General features: G+C 41.7%; 1 protein-coding gene across 1 annotated transcript; it reads right to left on the bottom strand.

Moving 5' to 3' along the window:
* Window positions 1–1,157: 1,157 nt before the first annotated feature.
* Window positions 1,158–22,769, bottom strand: Chst7 (carbohydrate sulfotransferase 7). The gene is made up of 2 exons (XM_003462578.5): window positions 20,961–22,769; window positions 1,158–1,696 (listed from the first exon to the last, which is right to left on the bottom strand). The coding sequence occupies exon 1, from the start codon at window positions 22,437–22,439 to the stop codon at window positions 20,991–20,993; it is 1,449 nt and encodes a 482-aa protein (XP_003462626.1). The 5' UTR covers window positions 22,440–22,769; the 3' UTR covers window positions 1,158–1,696; window positions 20,961–20,990.
* Window positions 22,770–24,394: the final 1,625 nt, after the last annotated feature.

The raw sequence follows: 24,394 nt of genomic DNA, 5'->3' as shown, positions 1-24,394 counted from the left end.
ATGGAGATCTTAAGGCCCATAAACTATTTACTGCCTGGCCCTTTCCCTGGAAAATTCTTACTAACCCCTGATTTAGATGTTTGAAGAAATCTAGTTGTAAAATAGGGTGTAAAAATAATGGTAAGAGGTTTTTTAGATGTTTTAATGTGCCCTAGGATAAAAAGAAATACTTGAAATTTGACCTCTGCCTAGGACACCTTCTGGCCTGCAAGAGTCTAACAGGCTTTGAGCACAAAATCCTGGGGAAGGCATCTCTGGATGTGGACAATATTAAACTGTAAAACTGAGGCAAGTATCCAACCCCTGTGCATGGGTGGAGGACCTGCTGACCACTAGGGAGAAGCAGTAGGGAGGCAGTGTGCCCCCCACCACATGCTCCGGGGTAGGCTCTGCTGCTGAGGAAGCAATGTGACCCCCACTCTCTAAGCACCAGTAGAGTCTACTGGCTGGTGAGAAGCAGCAGGGAAGCCATATAGCTTCCCTGTGAGCTAACAGAGGCCCTATCAGCGGAGGAGAAGCAGCAAGCAAGCCATGCAGCCTCCCTGTGTGCCAGCAGAGAGCCTACAGGCTGGGAAGAACCAGTAAGGAACCTGTGTAGCCTCCCTGTGTGCTGGCAGAGGCCCTATCAGCTGGGAAGAAGCAGCAAGGAAGCTGCCTCTGCCTCCTGTCCCTGCCCCTGCCCCCTCTACCTGTGAGCAACCAGACACGACACAGGCTGAGACGATAATAACTGAAGTACAGAAAAACCTGACATTTATGTGATTTGATTGACTTTGCAAGCCTGCGGCCAGTGGTCTGGGCAACTATTTAGAGAATAACAATATGCAGCATAGTAATGATTGTGGATTCTCTACTGCCCTATTACTGTTTTGTTCATTTTACTGTTCTGTTTTACTCCCTTTAAAATAAAAAATAAACATTAAAAAAAGATTGAGGCAAGTAAACTTAACACTGCAGCTCAATGCTTCTGACTAGATAATGGTTGTACCCAGTATAGTTTCCTTCATTATGTATTGCTTTGTATAGAGGCTAGATTTTATTTGAACCATGCAATTGAATAACATCCTAAATCTGCTTCCTAACAAAATAAATCTTGTCAGTAGCATGACTTCAAAGTCACTTAACTGCATAATTTACAAAAGTACCTGATACAACAATTTCAAAGCAAAATTTTGTTTAATTCATTATGATTCTTCCACCCCAGGTAGAAAAATTGTTTTCCAAAATCTGGTTCCAGAGAAAGTAAACTATTTGAGGGAGAGCAGAATGTTTAAAACAGTATTACCAAGACCTTTTATTTACTGCTAAGTGATTTAATCAAGACAGACAGGACTGCACATTATTCACGTCACACTGATATTTTTGTCCAGACATCTATTGATGTGAAATGGAACCAAATCCCATCTTGTCTTTGTTGTAAGCTTTGTTGAAATGGCTCCAGCAGAGGCAGGGTCAGCCTGGGAACTGAAGCTCTTCCTATTTTATGGCCATAAATATCCACATTGAACTGTCACTTCTGTTCCATCAATGTGTCTATCATTATTTAACAGCTTGGGATATTCCTGTCCAGCAGAATTGCACAGCGGTTGGTACCAAGTCAAGTCCGAGTCTCTGACAGTGTGATAGATGGCCTCTGCAGTGTTGCTGCTCTGGTGCTGGAGCAGCATGCTGTGTGCCCCAGTTCATGGGAACTGACCTGGAAGGAAAGGAACAAAGGACATTTGAACTGTAGACCATAGAAATCCCTAAAAAGCTGTTGAACTCTGATGACTTAAGACTATAGTCTCCCTTATCTAAGCTTTATTATCCAGTGCTAGAAATCTGTATTGAATCTGAATCTATCGTTTCTGGATTGGAAAGACAGGACAGGAGAAAATGTGACTCAAGGTGCTTAGGGTGGTGAAGACAAGGAAGATGGTTGAAGTCTCTCACCATGTGACTGTCCCTTAAGCAGCTCCCCTTGTAGGGTGCCTGTTCAGAGCAGAGAGAGCTCTCTGGGACACTATGGTCATATGCTGGGTAGAAGAGAGAAAGGATCTGGGATTGAGCTGTGTACCTTTAGGTACCAACCATGTAGCCACCCATTCTTCACTTGTCTGCCAGTTCCTGTGTGTAAAATAAGTCATGTCAACATCAGTGAACTCTTTTGTAAAACTGAAGCTGTATATAAGCAGAATGTCTAGCTTTCTACCTTTATGGCATCTGAACTTTTTCTTTCATTTATATACACTGAGTGTGTCACTTTCAAGATGATTAAAAATGACTCACAATAAGCATTAAAACTAATTTCATAAATGTCATGAGGTCTCTCTATGAATCTGTAGTATTCTGTTAATATGGGTCATTTATATAAAAGAGCCACCATGTTAAAATTTAGTTTAATAACCAATTTCCAGCTGAGCTGACTTCTGATTGTAGATAAGAGAGAGCAAATACACTTCTTATTCCTCCCACAAAACATAACTAACAACCCCAAGATGATATATAAAAACAAAGAAGACTCTGAAGGGTACAGAGAAGAAGGCAGACTAATGAGCAACCTGAGAATTGAAGAATGACCTGGCCAGAAACACTATGGTCAAAGATGAAGGGAAACTCCCGGAAAAACCTTTTATCTTTAGCCAAAGGACAGGAAAAAGATCAGCTTATAAACACAGAAACCAAGCTCCACAGGAAAAGACACCCCTCCTGTTAACACAGATCTTGTGGAAGGTCAGAACTTCTGGACTGCCATCCTGACCTGGCAATAATCATTTGGTGTACCCCTTTCTCCACCAGTGTGCTGTCTGTGGAGACTTGCTAAAAGAGAATGTTTAGATAAAAGTCATAAATTCCTAACTCATGACTGTCCCTAAAAATCAAGGATTCAATGGAAAAGCCACTTGTCAAATGAAGGGCTAGGAAAATTTGAACTTGAACGAGAAGAGACATCTAACAAAATTAAGCTGTGGTAAGTTACATATGTATCACCCAAAGGAACCAGTAGAATAACATTCAAAAGAGAGACTCGAACAGATAAATAAAATTCTAAAATTGTTCAGGTAATAGGCAGGAAAGGGAAACAGAAGAGGAGAAAATGGGGAACAACAAATGAAGTTCTAAAATGGCAAATTTAAGACCTAAAATATCAATAATTATAATAGCTTAAATATATAAACTAGGAGATTGGCAGAATGGATTTATTTTTGCCATGCTGGGGATTAATCCTGTGCCTCATGCATGCTAGGCAAGCATTCTACCACTGAGCTGTACCCTCAAACACAGAATGGATTTAAAAACATGACGTAACCATATACTGTCGATAAAATTCATTGCAGATACAATTACAGATAGGTTTAAAGTAAAAGGATAGACAATACATACATTAATCCAAAGGAAATAAGAGTAGTTATATTAATATCATAAAATAGACTTCAGAGCAAGAAGATTATGGGGCCAAAGGACACTACATAATGGTAAAAAGCTTAATCCACTAAGGTATAGGATACATAAATGTGTACACAGCAAACAGGAGAGCTGCTAATTTCCCAAGGCAAACACTGTAGAGTAGAAAGAAATAGACAAGTCCACATTTATAATTGGAAACCTTAACACATTCTCTCAACAACTGATAGACCCACCAGATGAAAAATCAACAACATATAAAGTAACTGAATAGTGCCATCAACCAACAGGATTGAACTGACATATACTGAACATTCTACTCAATCATTGTAAAATTCATATTCAAATGCACAGAGAACATTCACAACATAGACCATATTATACACAAAATGAATCTGAAAAATGTAAGAGAACTGATATAATAGAGCATGTTGTCCAGTTATAATAGAGTCAAACTAGAAATCAGAAACAAAAGTTTTACATGTCACCTGATGCAGAAATGACATTTGACAAATTTTAACAACCATTTAAGATAAAAATTGTCAGCAAACTGGGAATAAAAAGAAACTTCTGCAACTTGATAGAAGACATTTATTTACATATACCTACATCTGCCAGCCTTCTTTATGGTGAAAGACAATTATTTACCCTTTAGGGAAAAGGTAAAAAACATCATGCAGGAACAAGGCAAAGATGTTTATATTCTCCATTCTTATTCAGCATACTACAGGAACTCTTAGATGATGCAATAAAGGCAAGAAAAGAAAAAAAAATACTGATTGGAAAGGAGAAAATAAAACTATCTCTATTTGCAGATGATATAATTATATATATAGATAATCTATGGAATACACTAAAAACCTGTAACTATTGAGTTCAGTAAGTTTTCAGTATATTAGATGAGTATTTTTCCATTTAACTTTATTATTGATGTACTGAACATGAAAAAGTACAAAGACTCCAACCACAAAAGAAAACATGTACAGCCTCCTAAATACTCAACAGAATATATTAATTATTCCAACAGATGTGAATTAAGTACAATTTCAAATAAATACTAGCCTTACATTTTATTGTTAGATCAATACTTTAAAAACTATTTTTTTACAAGTATTAGAAATGAATAGGTTGACCCCAAACTGTAGAAATCATACTATTAGCCAGGCATGGTGGACAAGCCTGGAATCCCAGCACTTGGGAAGGTCACATAGGAGATTCATCTATGCAGCTTGGGCTACACAGTGAGTTCAAGTGTATCTGAATTTATAGCAAGACCCGTGTCAAAAAACCAATATTTACAGTAACTCAAAATAAATGAAATACCTATGTGTGAATCAGGTAAAGGATCTGTATGCTGAAAACTACAAAATATCAATAAATGAAGTCAAGCAAGATCTACATCCATAGAGAAACATATCATATACATGGACTGGAGGATAGTATAGTAAAGATAGCAGTTTTCCTCAGATTTATAGATTTTGTGATGTTTAAGGTGGACTGTCATCTTCATTGACTTAGGATCCTCCCAGGGCCTTAGAGCATACTTCTGGGTGTGCCACATTAGAGAAACATGACCTTGAGGTCTATATCCGATCCCTCACCCCTTCCTCTCTGGTGCTGTTTCTCTGCTATCCTTTCTGACCATCAAGAAATAAGGAAATCTGCTTCACCACATTCTTCTGTCAGGATGTTTCTGCTTTGGAACCAGTTCCATCAAATTTCATCAATTTTTGTAGATATCAACAAGCTTATTCTAAACTTTTTATGGAAAGTGAAACAAATTAGAATGGCTAAAACTTTTTGGAAAGAATAAAGTAGGAAAGGTCATTGTATCCAGTGATAAAGTACTACATAACTATATTAATCAAAGAAGTATAGTATTGGTGAAGGGACAGACTCCTAAATCCATGGAGCAGAAAGAGATCTGACTAATAGACCCACATGTGTATGGCTAACTGATTTCTGACAAAGGTGCAAAAGCAATTCACTGGAATAACAAATCTTTTTAACAAATGGTGCTAGAGTAGTTAGGCATCTATAGGTAAAAGTAATATTTGACCTAAGTCACACACTTTATACAAAAATAAGCTTTGATTATAGGATTAAATGCAAGTATATATACACTTACCCCATAAATTATAAGAAAAAGCAAAATAAAATATAAAACTTTCACAAGAAAAAAATGAAAGAAAATCTGTGGAACTCACAAAAAAGTTGATAGATCAAACTCCATAAAATTAAGTAACTTTTGCTTTTAAAAATCCTTCATAGGAGGATAAAAAGGCAAGACACAGACTGGGAAAATATTTTCAACTACATATTTGATAAATGACTTGTACCTAGAATATATAAATAAGCTTCAAAACTAAAAAGTAAAACACAATCCAGTTAAAAATAGGCACAATATCTGAGCCAATATTTCACCAGAGACTATAAATAGCACAGGAGCATATTAAAACATGTTCAGCTCATTAATCATTAGGAAAATGAAAACTAAAACTACATGAATATCATTACATACCTATTGATACAGCTAAAATATAACATAGGTACAGAACCAAGTGCTGGTAAGGATGTACAGATGGTTCACCTCTCATGTATTTCTGGTGGGAATGTTTAAAGGGTGCAGCCACTCTAGAAACTAGTGTGATACTTTCTTGTAAAACAAAATGTATCCTGGGACATGATCTAACAATTGCGCTCTGGGGCATTCATCCCATCTGTGACAATTATTGCCTGCACCAAACCCTGTATGGGAATGTTCATAATGGCTTTACTTGTAACAGCTAAAAATTAAGCCAAATGTCTTTCAATACATGAATGGTTAAACTATGTTACTCTGATACCATGAAATATTACTCAGTAAGGAAAAGAAATGACCCCAATGAATTTGCAGAGAATTATTCTAGATGATAAAAACAACCTCAAAAGACTATATATTGTGAGTCAATTTATATAATGTGTGTGTGTGTGTGTGTGTGTGTGTGTGTGTGTGTGTGTTATGGTGTACTGGGGCTTCAACCCAGGGCCATCAAACTGAGTTATATCCACAGACCTTCCCAAATTTTTTCATTTTGAGACAAGGTTTTGCTAAAATGAGACCCTGTCTCAAAAAAATCTTTTAAAGGCTAGTGATGTAACTCACTACGAAGGTCCTGGATTCAATCTCTAGTACCATTTTTAAAAAGGTCCCTTTGAGGGTACCTAGATGAAGGCTATACTGGATCTGTCTGTGCTGTTTTTGAAAGATTTTGTGAATCTATAATTATTTCAAAGCAAAAAGTGAAGAAAATTTTCCTCTGTCACTGCTGTTCTTTGTGTGATATGTTCAGCTCTTCACTTGGGTTATTTTAAAGACCTGGAAATCAGCTTGGCAGTAACTGAGTGGTGTTGTCAATGACTAACCACGTGCTAAATGTTGCCATGTCAGATCCTGTTTCCTGAGAAACATTACCAGAAAATACTATCAGCCCAACCTCTAGACCATACACATTCTTTTACATTTTTTGTGTCCTTTTATTAAATGTTGTCTTTAAAAACTTTTTATCTGAAAAGTTACTTGTTTTTTTCATTGATGGGATTGAACCCAAAGCCTTGTGCATACTGGACACATGTGGTACCACTGATCTAAACCCCAGACCCTCATGTTCAAATGTCTGATCAAATAACTGGCAGTCCAACCTAGGAGAAAAGAGACAGAGACATTGGAGCACTCATAAAGGTAGTAACCTTGCAAAGGCTTTTTCCATGCACCAAGAATGAGTTTCCATCCTCCTGTGATCTACAGGTCTGAATGTCACTGAACAGGTCAGGGCTGCTTAGACATCTTTTAGCTCTGACTTAGTTTTATGGGCTCTACAGCCCACAAGTAGACCCTAAATTGGTGGTGGTGAACCTATGGCATGTGTGCCACAATGGGTGAAAGCTCTGAAAATTTTTCTATCCCTGCCTGAATCATCCATCAGCTATTTTCCTACTATTCCTCAATATTTCTGCTTGTACTTAAACCATAAACATCCACGAATTCTTAGGGTTATCTTTCCCCCAAACCTTTAAACCCTCAGTATTTTAGCTATAGAATTATTTATGAATTTTTCATTAGCTTCAGACTCCAGCTGTCAATATTATGGGGGCGTGCTCATGAGAGCAACGAAATATACAACTTTGGTTGTATACTATATTTAAAATTCCATACTGGGCACAGTGGCGCACACCTGCAGTCCCAGCACTCTGGGAGGCTGAGGTTCCTAGAAGGACTGCAAGTTCAAGCCCAGACTGGGCAATTTAGTGAGATCCAGTCTCAGAAAACAAAAAAGGCTGAGGAGGTAGCTCAGAACAAAGACCCTGGATTAAAAACAAAAAATAACTCGATTTATCAATCAGCTACAGTGACCAGGTAGCTTTTTTTCCCCAGCTGCTATATTTTACAATTTAAATTAATTTTTAGGCTGCTCGCCTTCTTGGGTAAAACTATTTCTACTTACCCAGTCTGGGAAAACATTGGTTACTGCCTGAAAAAAGCATGGTTCCTCCATTAATTCCTAAATTGGAATTATTTAAAGACATATCCTATGTGATAAGAGAAAATAAATAATAAAACAGTGCAATTGAGAGTCATAGGGAGTTCTGTATATTACTGTTTTGAGAAGCATCTATAAAAAGATTTTTTAAAAATGCAGCACTGAAGTGTGAGATCATTCCTTAAAAACCCCAGATTGTTTATTTAAAGATTCAGTCATACTCCAATGAGTTGGGTGTATTTTATCTCCCTTGCTACAGCTCCCCTGAGTGTTTAAATTACCAACCAGGCCCTAAACGCAGCTCGGTGACTTACTAATAGCTTCTGCTATCAAAGGGAAACTTCACTGTGGGTTCACTGCGGTTTCTCTTGCCTGGACTGCATGCATTTGTCTTGGCTGTGGCACTGCTGGCTACAACAGAAAAACTCAGGAAGACACACTCAGCATTTTAATCATACATTTTCAACCCTTGAAGCCAGGGTGGGGGAGGGGGAAGAATCAACTTCCTGCTGGCTTTGAAGTTTGTGAAAAGAGGGTTCAACCAAGTGCACTTGCTGTTCTGCCTTTCTTGGTGACCTTCCTGTCCCGTTTCAGGTCCAGGACTGAGCCCTGGGCCACCCAAGGCATCTGAGAACTTGCATGGGTCCCTTACTTTACCTGCTCTTCTTCCTTTCAAAGTTTTTCTGGGTCTCACACCCGGACTATACTTGCCTTTGCCTGGGACCCCACTGTATTCTGTCTCTGCCCATATATTTGTGCCAGGTTCAGAGCCCAGGGTTGACCACCAGAAATTACTTCACAGATGCTAAAAGTTGGTATTGTCACTTAGCACTTCAGCCAGGAGGGTTGAGATTTCTGGGTATTCACAGCAAGTCCCTGTCAGTGGGGACTTGGTTACTTTCCAGCTGATAGTCACAGCCTTTGTTGTAGTCAGGGTTTACAATATAAAATATTTAATAGGTGGCACAGAATTTATAGGATTATTTTATAATATTCACCCAAAGAGTCATACATGAAAGAGTGTGGGAGATCTGTCCATGCTTTAGAGACCAGAAGAATGTCCTACATGAGTCCAGCTGAAGACCTAGAGCCCATGGCAATGTTCTGCACAAGTCTAGCTCGAGGCCGGGAGCCCACAACAATGCCTCATGCAAGTCTGTATCAAGGATCTGCACTGGGAAGGCCCAAAAGTCAGTGGTAGAAGCTAGAAAGTCTGTACCAGTGGGATGAAGGATCTGTGCCAGCAGATTGAGGGATCTGCACTGAGCCAGGAAGCTATGTTCAAGGTAAGGACTAGAGCTTCCCTAAAAGAACCACAGCTATCCTTAGTGACAGCGAGGACCCAAGTTCCTCTGATGATGTTCATTATCAGGAAAGCCAGCACAACAAGCTTCTCCAGGAGAATCAGCAGCGCTCCATCTTCTGGTGCCCAGTTCTCTTTTTACACTACTGGTAACAGTCCTCAGGTAAGCCTTCTACCCCAGCACTCTGCTGAGTCAGTTCAATTGGGCATTACAAGTTGAACGTTAGTTAATCCACCACTGCGGCCACCACGGCCTTCCTCCAGGACCACCCCAAGAAAGGTGCTATAACCTTTTCAGTGGAGATGTGTTCTTTGGGGTCTTTCAGCACAACCGGAATCAGGACAGTGTTAACTTCTAGGCTTATCTGTTAAACCAGGATTAGCTTTCTTAACCTTCCTGTTTTCACTTCAAATCAGTGAAATACAGTGTCAGAGAAAAAGGAAATGACTGACAGTGAAGACAATAGGACCGTTAAGTTGCTTTGTTGTAAGGGAGCTGCCATGGGGTAATGGTAAAACAATCCTTGAAATAGAGCGATGTGGAAGCACTAGCATTCCCTCACTGTGATTCTAAAGCAAAATGGTTAGTTTGTCAATAAACCACACACCCTCAAATAGCCTGGAAGTGTACTTTATAGAACGTAAATATTATCTAAAATTTCCAATTAATTTTCAATCTGGAAAATTGACAGTGGCAGTGGCAGTGGTTATACCTGCACTAGGTAATTAACAATTTCAATCCTATTTACAGTGGTTTGAAACAGTTCTCATGTTAAAAAATGGGTCAAGTCAAAATAAAACAAAACAAAAACAGAGGAAACATGTGCCCCAGGAGTAAAGGGTAAAACTAGCAGAGAAATCACTTGCCAGGATGGGTTACTCCAGGGGATGGCTGGGCAGCCCTGCACTGCTTTGTCTTAGCCACTGTATGAGGAATTCAGAGTATCAGTCCACCTGAGTCATTCAAGCCCACTGTCAGCCAGTACCCAAATCAGAAGGCCATTCTAATTTCCATGTAGAACAGAAGGAAATACCACATCTCCCATTTTCATAGCCAACTAAAAATTTCATAAATTTTTGAGCCCACTTGAGAACAAATGAATGCATATCACACCAGTATTAATAAAACTGGGCATTATATACAATTATGTTTTTATGTATCTGTTAAAAAAATAAATCTAGGAAGAAGCTAAGCTGGCCTGGTTAGCTTTTGTTTTGCTTTTTCCTTTACATTGATTGAGCTACTCTGAGATATAATTTTAGTTGGCATACATGATAGCTTTTGTGAGTGAGGTTGCTCCCAATTCCAATAAAGGAACTAGGTTGGCATTCAGACAGGCTGCCTGCAGGATTTCTGCCACCCACACAGTGGGTATAGGGAGGTTTGAGAGGGCATAGGGCTAGGAGGTGGCTGAAGCTCAGTCATTTGGTCCCCACAAGGCCTATCTGCCAAACAAGTACCTGAAGAGGGGAGGCAGGGGCTGCCCGTGCCAACTCATCCTGTCTTCCCTGGCTTTAGCATTCCCATGTTAAGGTGGCTAGTCAGTGTAGTCTGAGGTTCAGCCAGTGTCTCCACCAGTCACTTTAGTTATGTATCTATCCCTGGAGGGTGAGGCAATATGTTTGTCCCACCTGTTCTAGCCTTTCCATGCCCCTGACCAAAAGCAGGTTTGTGTGCAGGGGAGGGTTGGGGAATAGGACACTAGCTCACAGGAGTAGTCTTCCCCTTGGTTCGTAGGACCTTCAGAGACTACCATACCTAAGGTCAAGGCATGGATTTTTTGTGACTTTGAAACAATTTCTCCTGTTTTTTGAGAGATAAAAAAATAGATTCCCCCCTTCCCCTAAAAAAAGTTTTTCAAAGGCATTTTGTAATGCAAAGGATTATTTATTTATTTTATTAATTTTTGGTCTTTTTGAGACAGGGTCTTGCTATGTAGTTCAGGCTGGCCTTGAACTCACTTTGTAGCCCAGGCTGGCCTCGAACTTCCAGTGATCTTCCTGCTTCAGCCTCCCAAGTGTGGGATTACAGGCATGCACTACCATGCCCAGCAGGGATTTTGTTATTCTTTGGGTGAGTGTTTATTTTCTGCTAACCATCTCCTTTTTATCAAAAGGCCCTGATTGGCATTATTTTACTTGCACATATTTATTAAGTATAGTGTAATAATTCAATCCATGTATTCAGTGTGTAATGATTAAATAAGGGTGGTTACCATTTCCATTTCCTTAAACAGTCTTAAAAATTCTTACTAAACATGTAATACTTGTGGAGAACCACTCAGACTGCTTTAAAGCTCGGGGGTATCTAAAGACACCTGAGGATATGATCCCACTTGTCTAGGGCAGACACACAGTGGGATACAGTCATGTAACCATGACAGGTAAACACACATATGCTGGTTACAGCACTATGTAAGGATGTCAACATGAGGTAAAAATCTGTATAAGAATTATACAATAAAAATGCAGGGGGCTCTTGTGTGCTTGTGCTGTTTTGCTCCAGGGTGCGTGCTATTGTTGCTCATGTCTTGCAAATGTGCGTTCTTTAACCTTGAGACCTCACCCTTGAAAATCTCCCTTGGGCCCCAAGTTGGCTGACACTTGTATACATTCATGGGGTACAGTGTGATATTTCAATACATTACATAATGTATACTGATCACATCAAGGTAATTAATATTTTCATCACTTTGCAATTTTGGCAACAGTGGAGAAGGGGAAGGTAGCAGAAAGACAACAAAGTATCAATTTGTTGTAGAATCTGAAAAAAATGTTTTCTCTATTACATCCATATTGGTTATATTTTCTACTTAACAAGAGATTTCTACTTAAATTGCTTCTAAAATCTGCATGCCCCGGACATGGTAGTGTACACCTGTAATTCCAGCACAGGAAGCTGAGGTAGAAGGATCAAGGAAAGCCTGGGCTACATAATGAGCCTGAACTATAAGAGACCATGTCTCAAAAGAAAAAGGAAGTCTGTGTATTTAACATACACCAGCTTTTGGAGGGTCACAAGGAAGTCCTATTTTTAAAATGTTTATTTTAGTATTTTGGCTTACTATTCCTATAATCTCTCTGAGGCAGTAAAGAGCCCTTTTGGATAAAATCTGCTCTTAGTCATGGGAAAAGTGACCTCAAAGCTCTGAGACATTCTTTCCTAATGTTCACCTTATCTGTGTGGAATGACTTCTGCAATTAGTCTCTCAGTTCCCTCCTGGGGCTGCTCCAAACTTTCCTCATTTCATTATTTTTAATAAAAAGCTCAGAGTCCCCACCCAAGATGCATTCCTCACACCTTACAAATGTCCCTGTGATGTTCTGTGGCAAGACAAAACCACATGCTTCAGACCTGCAGTGAGCACTCCTTGGGATACCACAATCTAAGGATATTAATCAGACAACAGTAGTCTTTGGAAGCACCTGCCAGATCTGAGGGATTTTTTGTTTGTTTTATTCTACTCAGGATGGCTATGCTGGGGATGGAACCCAGGATCTTGTGCATGCCTAGCAACACTCTATCTCAGACTAACCCAGAGCTACATCTCAGTCCTAGACTTGAGACTTCCTACTGGTCCAAAGACTACCCCTCATGTCTTCTAGGTGCCTTTAAATCCCGCTGTCTTATGTAATACTTCACAGAAGGGGCACTGATATCATAAACAAAAATGTGTCTACCTCAACAGTTATCTTCGGAATGTGACTCTGTAAGAAAGTCTTTACTGTTTTTTTTTTTTTTTCTATTTCAGGGGAGGTGGTCTTTTGGCTCCAAACAGTTCATGATGAAGTCAAATGTGATAGTCTTTCACAGCCTCTTTCACAACCTCTTCTGAATTTAAAAATATTCACCATCAGCCAATGCTCTTATTTATTCTTAGTATCCAGCAGGATGGTCTTTAATATGAACAAGGCCAGCTGCAGAAAACGTCAGCCCTGGCCACTGGCATAGTGCCCTGGGGACCGGGGAGGGAGATGGGGGGGCAAAGCTGAAGAATTCTCATGAAGACATCATTGAGCTCTGCAACTTTTTTCCAATTGAAATGGCTTCCTGTTCAGCTCTCAAACAGTTCTCCATTTCCCAGTGTTTTTGAACTTGGGCCAGGGCTGTTTCTTAGTCCCTACTGTTCTTATTCTATACTACACTTGAGCAGAAATGTTGCTTTCAGTACAACAAGTTCCTTAAGTTCCACTCTGCAGCAAGAGGATGGGGAACCAGGAGACCTCAGGGAAGGAGGGAATGAGAGAGAGAGACCAAGTCATTTATTAGTCACCTTGTTTATGTGGAATGTCAGACAAAAAAAGCAAGGCCAGTTTATTTCTTCAGTTCCATTCTTCTCTGAGCTTTCTCATGCTAAGAACAGGCTAAAAAGAGGCATACTGAAGAATTTTAAACCAGCTGTTTGTAAATATTTTTAAAAGCATCACTCCCAAGCTTTTATGTTAATTTGTATTCACAGAAAGAAAATTTTAGCTCATACTGAAAACAAACAAACATTCCAGAAAACCCTCTGAATTCTATCTCAAAAATGTCAAAGGGTCCAGGGATTTAGCTCAGCAGCATAAGTGCCTGCCTTGCAAGCATGCAGTTGTGAGTTCGATCCTTGGTACAACAAAACAAAACATCAAGGGGCTAGGGGTATCAGTGGTTGAGCACTTGTTGGACAAGATCTGCACAAGACCCTGGGTTACATTCCCAGCATGGAGTTGGGGGATTGCAAACTGGGCACTTCCATCCCACCCCAGTGAGACCACAGAAAGGATTCTCAGGAGCATAGAGAAAAAGTATAAAGAGTTAAACCTTATTTAAAGCCAGCTAAATTTCCTCAATGCTACTGTTCTCAAGTCACTGATGTTCAAGTTAATCATCCTTGTGAAATCCAATGCAACAATTCCAAAGAAGGCCACCCTGGGTGAAAAACTTGCTATGACCTAGTGTCATGTGTAAGTGTGGTTTTATAAAGGGACACTAATTTTATACCAAAATGTACCTGCTGCTTCAAAATGTCACAGAAATGACACTCCCCAAATAGCTGTAGATGGCAGAAGGGCTAAGAAGTTCATTTCACCTGGGTAGCCTGGTTACTACAATCCAAGATGTGAGATGATTATTCAGGCCGAGATGAGGTTTGAGGGCACCATGGTACAAACAAAAAAGGTTTCTCATATATCACACTGACCAAAATGAGACAATTAAATAAAATTCAGGTTGCTAAAAGTCTGGGAAACAGAGATCCTAAGAAATCACTGGTGGGAGTGAAAGGTGGAATGATTTTGAAGAAATTTGCTTCTCAAAATGTAAAAAGCACACACCTTTTTGTACACAAGGTCACTCCACTGTGGCAAATTTCTGACAGATATACTCATATGTATGGAAAGAAAACATAAATTTGTTACTAAAAAGTGCAGTGAAATACTGCAAAAACCTACAATAATCTATGTATCCTACAATGTGAAAGTAAGAACTATGTAGATATGTTATAAAACATTTCTACAATTAAATATAGTATAGCCACTAAAAAGGAGACAATACAGAGATTTCAAAACCATTAAGTTAAAAGGATAATATACAATTATGTATATAAAAAGCAATATATTTCAGTTTGAATTTGCATAAAATTTTCTAGACATATACCACAAGAAATGTAGTAGTTGCTTCTAGGAACTGAGGTATTTTATGCCTTTCTACATTGTTTAACTCTTTTTATCACTTGTTTATATTACTTCCACAAAATTTAAATACACTGTTTTAAAAATAAAAAGAACCTGATTTTAATCCTCATATAATCCTTAACAATTTACGTAATCTCTGAGCTTTTTTCATCATCCATAAAATGTAGATTTTTACTACCATGTAGAGCTGAGGACTGAGACATTATGCATCAGGGAAGTGCACAAAGTATGTGCTCAATAAATGCCACCTCCCCTTAGCACCAAGAAACCTTAGAAATCTTCCAATTCAACTTTCTTTTTGTTTTTATGGGTTTCAATTGTTTGTTTTTGCCGTCCTGGGAATGGAACCCAGGGCCTCATACTTGCTAGGCAAGCAATCTGGCCCAAACCCTTAGCCCTCAATCTCTTATATATCCTCAAGCAGTGACCAGGAGAGCCACACCCGAGGCCTAGCTTTCTGTGTCCTAATGTAAAAACTGACTTCATAGGAACCAAGGAATGACAGTACTTTGGGTTGACACCTCATCTTGGAGGAACAGCCTCCTCCCCTACCTCACTCCAGATTTGATGAGTCTTGACTTTTTTTAAGCATTAAAGTCCTCCATTAACTGAAGAATCCTGTCAGGAAAGGCAGGCCCAATAGGAAGTGCTGAGGATGCCTGGATCAAAGGCAGCCCTAACCTCACAAGGGCAATAATGATTTGGATACGGATGTGATTTAGAAAACTGTTCACACCCTGCTGCAGCCCCAGCACACATACAGCAGCAGCTGTTGCTGCTGTTGCCACCGCCTAACTTTTGGCTCTCTGGCTCAAACACAGAACTCAGGTTGATTTGCTATTGAGAGTCTGAGAAAATTTTGTTTGAACAAGAATTTTTTAGAGAGCAATGTTTTCTAATGCCTGTTCTTTAGCAGTCTGTTTTAAGCCACAGATTGTATTTTTAGTAATATTTATACATGAATGCCTTTAAGATGAAATGATTTTGTAAGTGGGTTATTAGGGATTTGATGGTGGCTGGTTATTTCTTTTTCTGTTTGGATGATTTCCTTAGAAATAAAATTTCCTGATTGTTGGGGCATAAGTTACAAGGCATTTGCCTTTTTCCCTCATTTCTTTCAAAGGTGAATATATCTGAAAAACAAAAACCACAGTATCCTCAATGCCTATAGAAATCTGGGGTTGTGGCTCAGTGGTAGAGTGCATATCTGAGGCCCTGGTTTCCATCCCTAATACTAAAAGAAATAAATAGCCTATGGGGATGAAAGTTTGGGTCTTACCAAAGGTAAAATTGAAAAGACATGCTGAAAAGGACAGTATATCAGTTTGTTCAGAACAGGAGGATGTGATTCAATGACAGACTCTTCTGTAAGGGGCCAGAGATAATGAAGCATTTGATGCTTTGTGACAGAGTGATAAAGGAACCCATGTATAATTTTCCTTTCCATAGTAATGCTCTAAATCTACTTGGCACTTCAGAACTTCAAGTTCTTTCCACATAAATCATGGTGTTAGACAGTTCTCTGCTCCACAGTTCTTGATTCTCCATTCTGATCTTGCTCCAGTACCACTCCTTGGCCCAGGGAATGAATCATCGATTGGTCCAAGCCAGTGGTTTTCAGCTTTGACTGTACAGTGGAATCAACCTACCTCGCTCCAGACAATTAAATCAGAATTTCTTGGACTGGGAGTGTAACTCAGTGGTAGAGCATTGCCTCCATGCACAAGGCCCTGAGTTAACATCCACAGCATTATTCAAAGGAAAAATATTTCAGGGTGGATCTCAGGTATTAGCATTTTTTGAAGACCATTCCTCAGCTGAGTGTACAACAGTAGTTCCCCCATTACTCATGGTTTGACTTTCTGAGGTTTTAGCTATCCAGCCCAAAACAGTCCAAAGATGTAGGAGATCAGACAAGATTGAGGCCTAATTGACCTCTCCTGTGGACATGATGGAGAGAACGGCAAGTTGCTCCTCTTTTGACAAATGATCCAGCGTGCTAGCACATTGCAGGTTCCAGGGAAGAGTCAACACAGCTAAGAATGGTTGTTTACCTCGTCATATATTATAGATAATAGGAGGCAGATGAATCTTGTGCTACTCTAATTGCTTGTTCCTGCGTCTGAGTAAATAAAAGTAAGGTAAACAAAATGCTCACAATTCTTTGTCTGCTAGAGGCAAGAGCCCCCTGACCTCTCTTTCAAAATTATCTCCGTGTCTTGTCTCCATTTGCCCCCTCTAGTTAGGCATTTCTAGCAGGTTTCCTATACAAAGATATTGACAGAAAAGTGCAGAAATAATTCCTAAGTTTTATATTGCTGTTTTGATGAAATCTCATGCAGTGCTGCTACATCCTTCCTGGCATGTAAATCACCCTTTCATCCAGCATATTTACACTGTACTAATATTACCTGCCTCTGGCAGTTGAAAGATTATATTCATGTAATTTTATATTTTTATAATTTTCTATTTTATTATTATTGTTCATCTCTTACTGTGCCTAATTGTAAATTAAACTTTATCATAGATGTGTGTGTGTATAAAACCAACATATATAGCGTTTGGTACTATCTGTTGTTTTAAACATCCACTAGGGGTCTCAGAACATATCCCTCAGGATAAGGTAGGAGTTAGAGTAGAAGAGACACTACTATAATTTTCAAACAGAGTTGAGAACTAGTGGTCTAAGCCAATTGGGATGCTCCCATTCCCTTTAGGCAATTATTGGGCTAGGGCAGGCCATGTGACTCAGTTCCAGCCAATAAGACATAAAAGGAAGTCAGCTGAGGTAGAGGGTTCTGGGAAAGTTTTTTATAAGGAGATTAAAAGAAAGCATTTCATGAGGGAATAACTCTCCTCTCCTTACCTGCTAACTACCTTTGTTCCTGCATTTTAACAACCCTGTGTAGTTGGATGAAGTTGTGATGCTTAGAGTTGTGACTACAGTCTTTGAATAGTGGGGACATGAATAGTGGTAAAAGTCAAGAAAATGTGAAAGAGCCTGAGTCCTTGGGAACTTAGTTCAGGGCTCTGCACTGCCTGGTCAGCCTTGAGGAAAATCTCACCTATTCACTCCCTGAAAAATTCTGGCTATCAAGTATGGACCATTCAATGGTTACTCAGGTTAATTCACATCCCACCTCTCTTTACTGCTGAGCCAAGGACATGTACACTCAGGTGTTCTGTGGAAAGAATGTCTGTAGGGTGCTGTCAGCAGCTCGGCGATACATGATTTGTTCATAGTTGGGAACTGTGGTGGTTAATTGTCAACTTGAGATGCCCAGCTGAACTGAGTCAGTGTTTATTCATGTGGAAAACCCACTTGAGGAGTGACAGGAGAGAGAATGGAAGGGAAGGATTTCAGCTGATTTTCCTTGGATGCGCTTTGGCTGTTATGTTCAAAGGAGCTCCGGTCCTCGCCTTCACCAAGGATGGCTGTTGTTTTCTTTGAAGAAGCTCTGATCTTTGTCTTGAACAGCTGTCTTCTGGCTTTTGGTGAAGATTCTTCAGCTTCAGCTTCCAGCTTTTCAGCTGCCAGACTGAAAGCTTTTCAGCTTTTCAGTCTGGCAGTGCAGACTCTAGCCTCCAGCACCAGCCCTTGGACTTTCTCCTGCAGACCCTTCAGGCTTCCAGGCAGATTCCTTGCCTCCTGATATGGACTCATACAGGATATTGCCATGGGCTCCAGGCTTTCTCCTAGATTCTCCAAGATCTCCAGCACGCAGACAGATCTCTTGCACTCTTCTACATTTGACTCTGTGGGTAGACACTGTCAGCTAATCTTGTAAATTTCAGTGTTCTGCATTAAATGTTTGTCTTGCAAACACTTACTAGAACAGGAATGTATTAGTAATGAAGCTGTGTTTTGCACCCCAGAGTAACCTGGAACGCCAGGTGGGGTGCCAGGGTTGTTACCAGGGGATAAAAGAGGGATCAGGCAAGGTATGTACAATGGAGAGATTATGGGCTCTGCAATTTAACATTGAACACCATTCCATTTTCACTAGCCCAGATGAAACTTCAGGTAAGTTACTTCTGCGTCTCAGGTTTCTCATATGTAAATTAGTATAATTACATATGTCTAATGCTTAATGTATTGCATGGCATACAGTCAGATACCAATCCATTCCCTTTTTCTTTCCCTTTCCTAGAGTGTGCTAAACTTTTGAAAAACTCATCAATGGATAAATTTATCTTCCTAGGAATCAGGAATACAAACATTTTAATAAATGCACTGCTTAGTAGGAAGAACCCAGTGTGGGAGGAAGGGCTTAGCCACCAGTCTGCAAGAGTTTCAAACTTGCACCCAGATGTACATACTGAAGAAGCCCCCCTGGATTTCCAGTGGCACTGGTACCTTCCCCCATAGTCACTGTCAGGAGCACAGACTTACACTTCCTGGAGGGCAGAATCCTTGTTCTGCACCCTTCTCTCCATTCTCTTTATTCATCCTGAACAACATTCAATACACATTAGTAAAAATCGCTGGTGTGTGGAGGGGTGGTTTTTTGGAAATTGTCATAAAACCACAAAATGCTGCAGCATTTGCCTAGGGGGTTGAACTCCTGAGGTCTATGAAGCAGGATTAGGGACCATTATGTTCCATCTGTAAATACAGACTTAGCATATGAAAGGATGTTTTTGTTAAGATGTGCCTTTCTTTCACTCTGAAAGTCAGGAAAGAACACAGACTTCCTAGCAATTACATAAAATGATCAACAAAACCACTTGATTACTGGGATAAAAATCAGCTAGCTTCTGAAATCTCTCTGACCCTAGCTCTATTAACAACAAAATCCATCTTCATTAACATCTTCAAGCATTGTTCCAGAACACATTCCAGAGGAATGCTGAATTACACTATAAAATAATGAATGGAAATTTAAGTTACTTAATTTCCGCCCACCCAGCACTGCTTTCCTCCTCTGGTCTGCACAGTGCAGAAAGTGGCACCCTCCCAACTTACAGTTCAGGGAAATGCATTCCCATGTTAAAAGCATGACTCCTGTGGTCACCGTTATGCAGAACAAACTCTTCCCTTAGCCCAATGTTAGATGCTACTTTAACATCTTCAGATATATACTACAGAGAATGAGCAAAAAAGAGGGAGTGACTTTTCATAAGCTCCTATTGCCTACCTAAGGTCCCTTCACCCAAAGGGTTGGGGTAGAGTAGGGTATACACTGCCGGGAGTCTTGCTGGCACTAAAGGAAGCTGACTGCAGCCTTTGGCACATGATGCAAAAGGGATAAGGTCAAATATCCTGCAAATACCAGCTCTGTGAGATGGATAGAGAAGGAGAGGGACACACATGAGCCAAGGGGACAGTAAAGTTTATTCTACCGCATTAAACCAGGGCCTAAGACACACAAATGTGCCTGCATGCTTGCTACTTGAGAGAAAACTCTGTAGCCTGAGCCTAAGAAAGACAAAACAAAACAAAGCTGGAAGATAAGGAATAGATAGGGTTTACAGTGCTGATACGTTTCCACTAAACACTGCTCTTGGTTTTTCTCTACCAAGCAAAAAGCATGGTAAAAAGTTCTTCCACGGGACAAACTGGCATGAAGATACCTTCATAACCGTCAACCTCAAAGAGTTACCTATATTCTATACTCTTCATATCAAAAGTTCCATTATGACTCTTTTAGACTTTCTCTACTGTTCTCTGATTTTTGATACCTTCCATTTCAAAAAGGGGACTGGAGCCCGAGGTGGTGGTGCAACCCTGTAATTCCAGAACTCAGGAGGCAGAGGCAGGAGAATCACTTAAGAGCAGAAGGCCAGCCTAAACTACATAGTGAGACCCTGTCTCAACCCCTGCTCCAAAAGGACTGGGAGCACAGAGACAGACCTGGGCTCTGCTTCAGTTTAAAAGCTACATCTTAAGCATCTTATCTTGTCTCAGGGTCCTTCTCTGAAGAAGTGGAGGGCTAAACCAAAGAATCCGGTCAATCAGGACTTGATCTGATAGTCTGGGCTTCCAGAGCACAACGTTCCCTCTCCACCTCCCGCCGCAGGCTGTTTCTGGCTCCTGGAGGACCTTTCCCCATACTCTGCCCAGCCTGCTGGCACCTTACCGGAATTTGCCTGAAAGTGGTGATGAGGGTTTACGTGGTGCCATCGGCCTCCATCTCCAGTGGCGTCTCCCTTCTCATGGGCTGCTCCGCGTCACCCTCCTCTCCGCTGCGAGGGTAGGCCAGCAGACGCATGGCTGGAGCGCAGGCAGTCTCCACCTGGCGCACCTGCTCTTGGCTCAGGCGCTCACGCCAGGCATGCACCGCCTCCCGGGCGTCACGAGCGGACAGATGGAAGGGTCGGTCCGCACCGTAGGCCGCGCCGCGCGTCATGTTGAGAGCGAAGGCGTCCAGTGCGGCGAGAGCGCGCAGCCCGGCAAAGTGCAGCAGACGGTGCAGCTGAGTGCGCGGCTGCCGCACCAGGTCCTCATAACGCAGTCTTAGGTAGCGGCGCCTCAGCCAGGCAGGAGCGCCGCGAGCAAAAAGCAGGTCTCTCAGCCAAGCCTCGCAGATAACCTCTAGCGCGCCAGTCAGGAAGAAATCGGCTCGAGGTGCGGAGGGCAGTGCGCGGGACTGGCCCCCGGGGCGGACGCCCACGCCATGCGCCAGCAGCACGCGGTGAAAGCGGTCGCCCCTCTGGCGAGTGCGGAGAACTTGGATGCTCTCCCGCAGCAGTCCCTGCCGGGACTTGAGGCGAGAGTTGTGCACGGCTCGTGGGTCTCTGAAAAGTTGCACCACCTTCAGGTTGAGCCCGGGATCACGCAGTAGGGGCACCAGCACGCCCAGGTCAAGCAGGCGCACATCCTTGATGACCACCACAGGGTACTTGCGGCATTCGTCCTCCAGTGCCCGTAATGCTACAGGCGGGCAGCTGCGCTCACAGGCTGCGTCCTCGACGAGCCCCACCTCAGCGCGGGTACGGGGCGCGCCAGGGCACAGCGGCGGCGAGCAGATGACTTTGTTGGTCCGCCAGCGGAACAGGGCGGCGGTGGTGAGATTTGCTGCGTCCGGGACTCGGGCGGCGGGGTCCCCCGGCGGCGCATACAGCCCCAGCACAGAGAAGTCGCAGCGGAAGAGGGAACGCAGCATATCTCGAAGCGCGCCCTGCAGGCTCTCGGCGTCACCTGGATACAGAGCCTGCCATAGATGCCACATGGGCTCATATAAATAGAAAACGTCTGGGTGTTGGTTAAAGAGTTCACCCAGGAAGGACGAGCCCGTGCGCCAGGTGGCATGCACGTAGATGTGTTGCTTCTCGCGAGCCAATGCTTCCCCGACGGCACTGAGGTTGCCTGGGGACTGGCCAGTGCTCCCTTCAGGGGCGGCCCGCACCTCCGAGCTGAGTTCGCGTTCGCCAGCAGCTGCCGCCTCTAGGCTCCACACGCCCAGGCTGCGCTGCAGGCCGGGGCAGTGTCCAACACCCTTGTCCTGGTCGCGACTGCCGTCCAGTACTGAGGGGACAAACAACAACATCAGCGTGTACAGCACTAACAGCAAAGCAAACTTACAGTACTCTCGGCGCCGCCGCCGCCTGCCCTTCATTTTTCATGGACCATCCAGAGCGGGCCAGGCGCCTTGTTCTCTTTTCTTGTTCAGAAACCCTGTCCTGAGTCGTCCTCCTGCCTCTCTGGGCCCCTCAACGCCAGGAGGAACGCAGCTGCCTGAGCCGTGCATCCACAGGGGAAACTTAGGAGACTGGTGCTAGAAGTGACGGCGCCCCTACCCTTTATGTTTAGCCTCTGGAGAGCCGCCTATTGGCCGGCTTGGCTGCCGCCTGTCCCGCCTTCACTCTAGTCCTCCCCGCCTTTCTGTCCTCCCCATTTGCCCATTGCTCGCCATATCTGGGCGGGCCTGCTGCCGGCAGAGAACATTGAGCCAGACCCCACTTTTCCCCATCCTCTACATAATGAAGTTAAATCTTGAATTTACTTCAGAAAAGGGAGGGGCTTGTGTGTACAGAATGTACCAAGTGACTCCTCCCTCCACAGAGAACTCCACTGCCCCGTCTGTGTTAGGTGCCTGGCCATCCCTGTCCTAGGCAGATAACCACTTGCAAGATTCTACATCTAGCGCCCCCATCAGCCCTGGAGTGGGTGTTACTGAGTTATCTTTCTAAAACCTCAACTAAGATTAAAAATACACAGTTACGCATTGCTTGGTGATTGTAGGGGATTTGGAAGCACATTTAATGATCAAATTTAGCCTTTGTAACAGTCTAAGTGATGTGTTCCTTAGGATTTTGCCAGCTAAAGTCCCTTCACGTTTGATAGACAAAGTCATAAAGTGAGATCAAATTGTAGTGCCTAATACCTCCTGGGGTATGAAATTGGGAGTTGCTACCACAGCATAGCCCAAACAAAAGCAAAAGATTTACAGAATTAGAATGATAGCATGGTCAATTTTCCTGAGAGATAAGTGTTTAAAAAGACCCATAAGGAGGAACATGTACCAAAGGATAAATGAAAAAATGACAGAAACTCCAGGCAGCAGATTAATTTTCGAGTTACTAAAATTAAAAAGATATTCTGCGATCAGACTTGAATCTACCACAGAACTGTAGATACTAGAGGAATCTCACTACTTTTATTTTTACCTGTCTGGTGGGTTTTCCTCTTCATAGTCCGCTGAATTACTGTGTTTTATTATGCTCTTTATTTTTTTTTCTCTTTGAGACACAGTTTCACTATACAGTTCAGGCTGGCCTAGAACTTACTGTGTACCCCAGGCTGGCCTCGAACTCACAGTGATACTCCTGCCTTAGCCTTCCTAGCCTGCGATTGCAGGCATGCACCACCACGCTTGGTCTCTGCTTTTTATTGTTATTTTATTTTTGTTGTTGTTGCTGCTTTTTGTTTGTGTTTTTCCTCTTTTGTTTTCTCATTTTCTCTATGTGCTTTTTTGCCCTATTTTGATTTTCTTCCTGTATGTTTTTTCCACGTGTGTGATTATTTTTGTTTCCTGATTTTTGTCTTTGCTTTTATTTCTCTTCTGTTTTTTCCTTCTTTTGCTTCTCTTTTGTACCTTCTTTGCCCTCTCATTCCTAATTTAGATCTCAAAACTTTCCTTTTGTAGTATTCCACTTATCCTCTTCCTCTTTTTCAACAATCTTGCTTGATTCTATGGGACATTCATGTGGGTAAACATTGTTTCTTCCCTTTCTGATTCACTTCAATACTCCTAGGCTTTCTCTTCCAACCCCTCCCTCTTGTATCCTACAATTACACAAAACTTGAATGATCATCCTTTGCCCACCAAATTTGTTCCTATATTTAACCCCCTCCACCTTCTACCCCTTTTAAACTCCTGCAACAGAGTAAAATAAATCTGCTAAGTGGAAAAATGTTGGATAGCAGTTCCTGATATAATTTGGATTATATTATATAACTTTAGACCTATCAGGCTAATAGTTACCACAATTTGTCAGTAGCTAGGCTGTACTTGAGACTATTGTTATTGTTAACGGTACCACTTTAACCAGGTTACAATACCTGTTAAAA

This window comes from Cavia porcellus, unplaced genomic scaffold, assembly GCF_034190915.1.
Source record: "Cavia porcellus strain 051 isolate PalLab524CR breed Dunkin Hartley unplaced genomic scaffold, mCavPor4.1 scaffold_3, whole genome shotgun sequence".
In the NCBI taxonomy this organism is placed as follows: domain Eukaryota; kingdom Metazoa; phylum Chordata; class Mammalia; order Rodentia; family Caviidae; genus Cavia; species Cavia porcellus.
The sequence above is the reverse complement of the archived record's forward strand: the minus strand, read 5'-3'. Positions and strand labels throughout refer to the sequence as shown.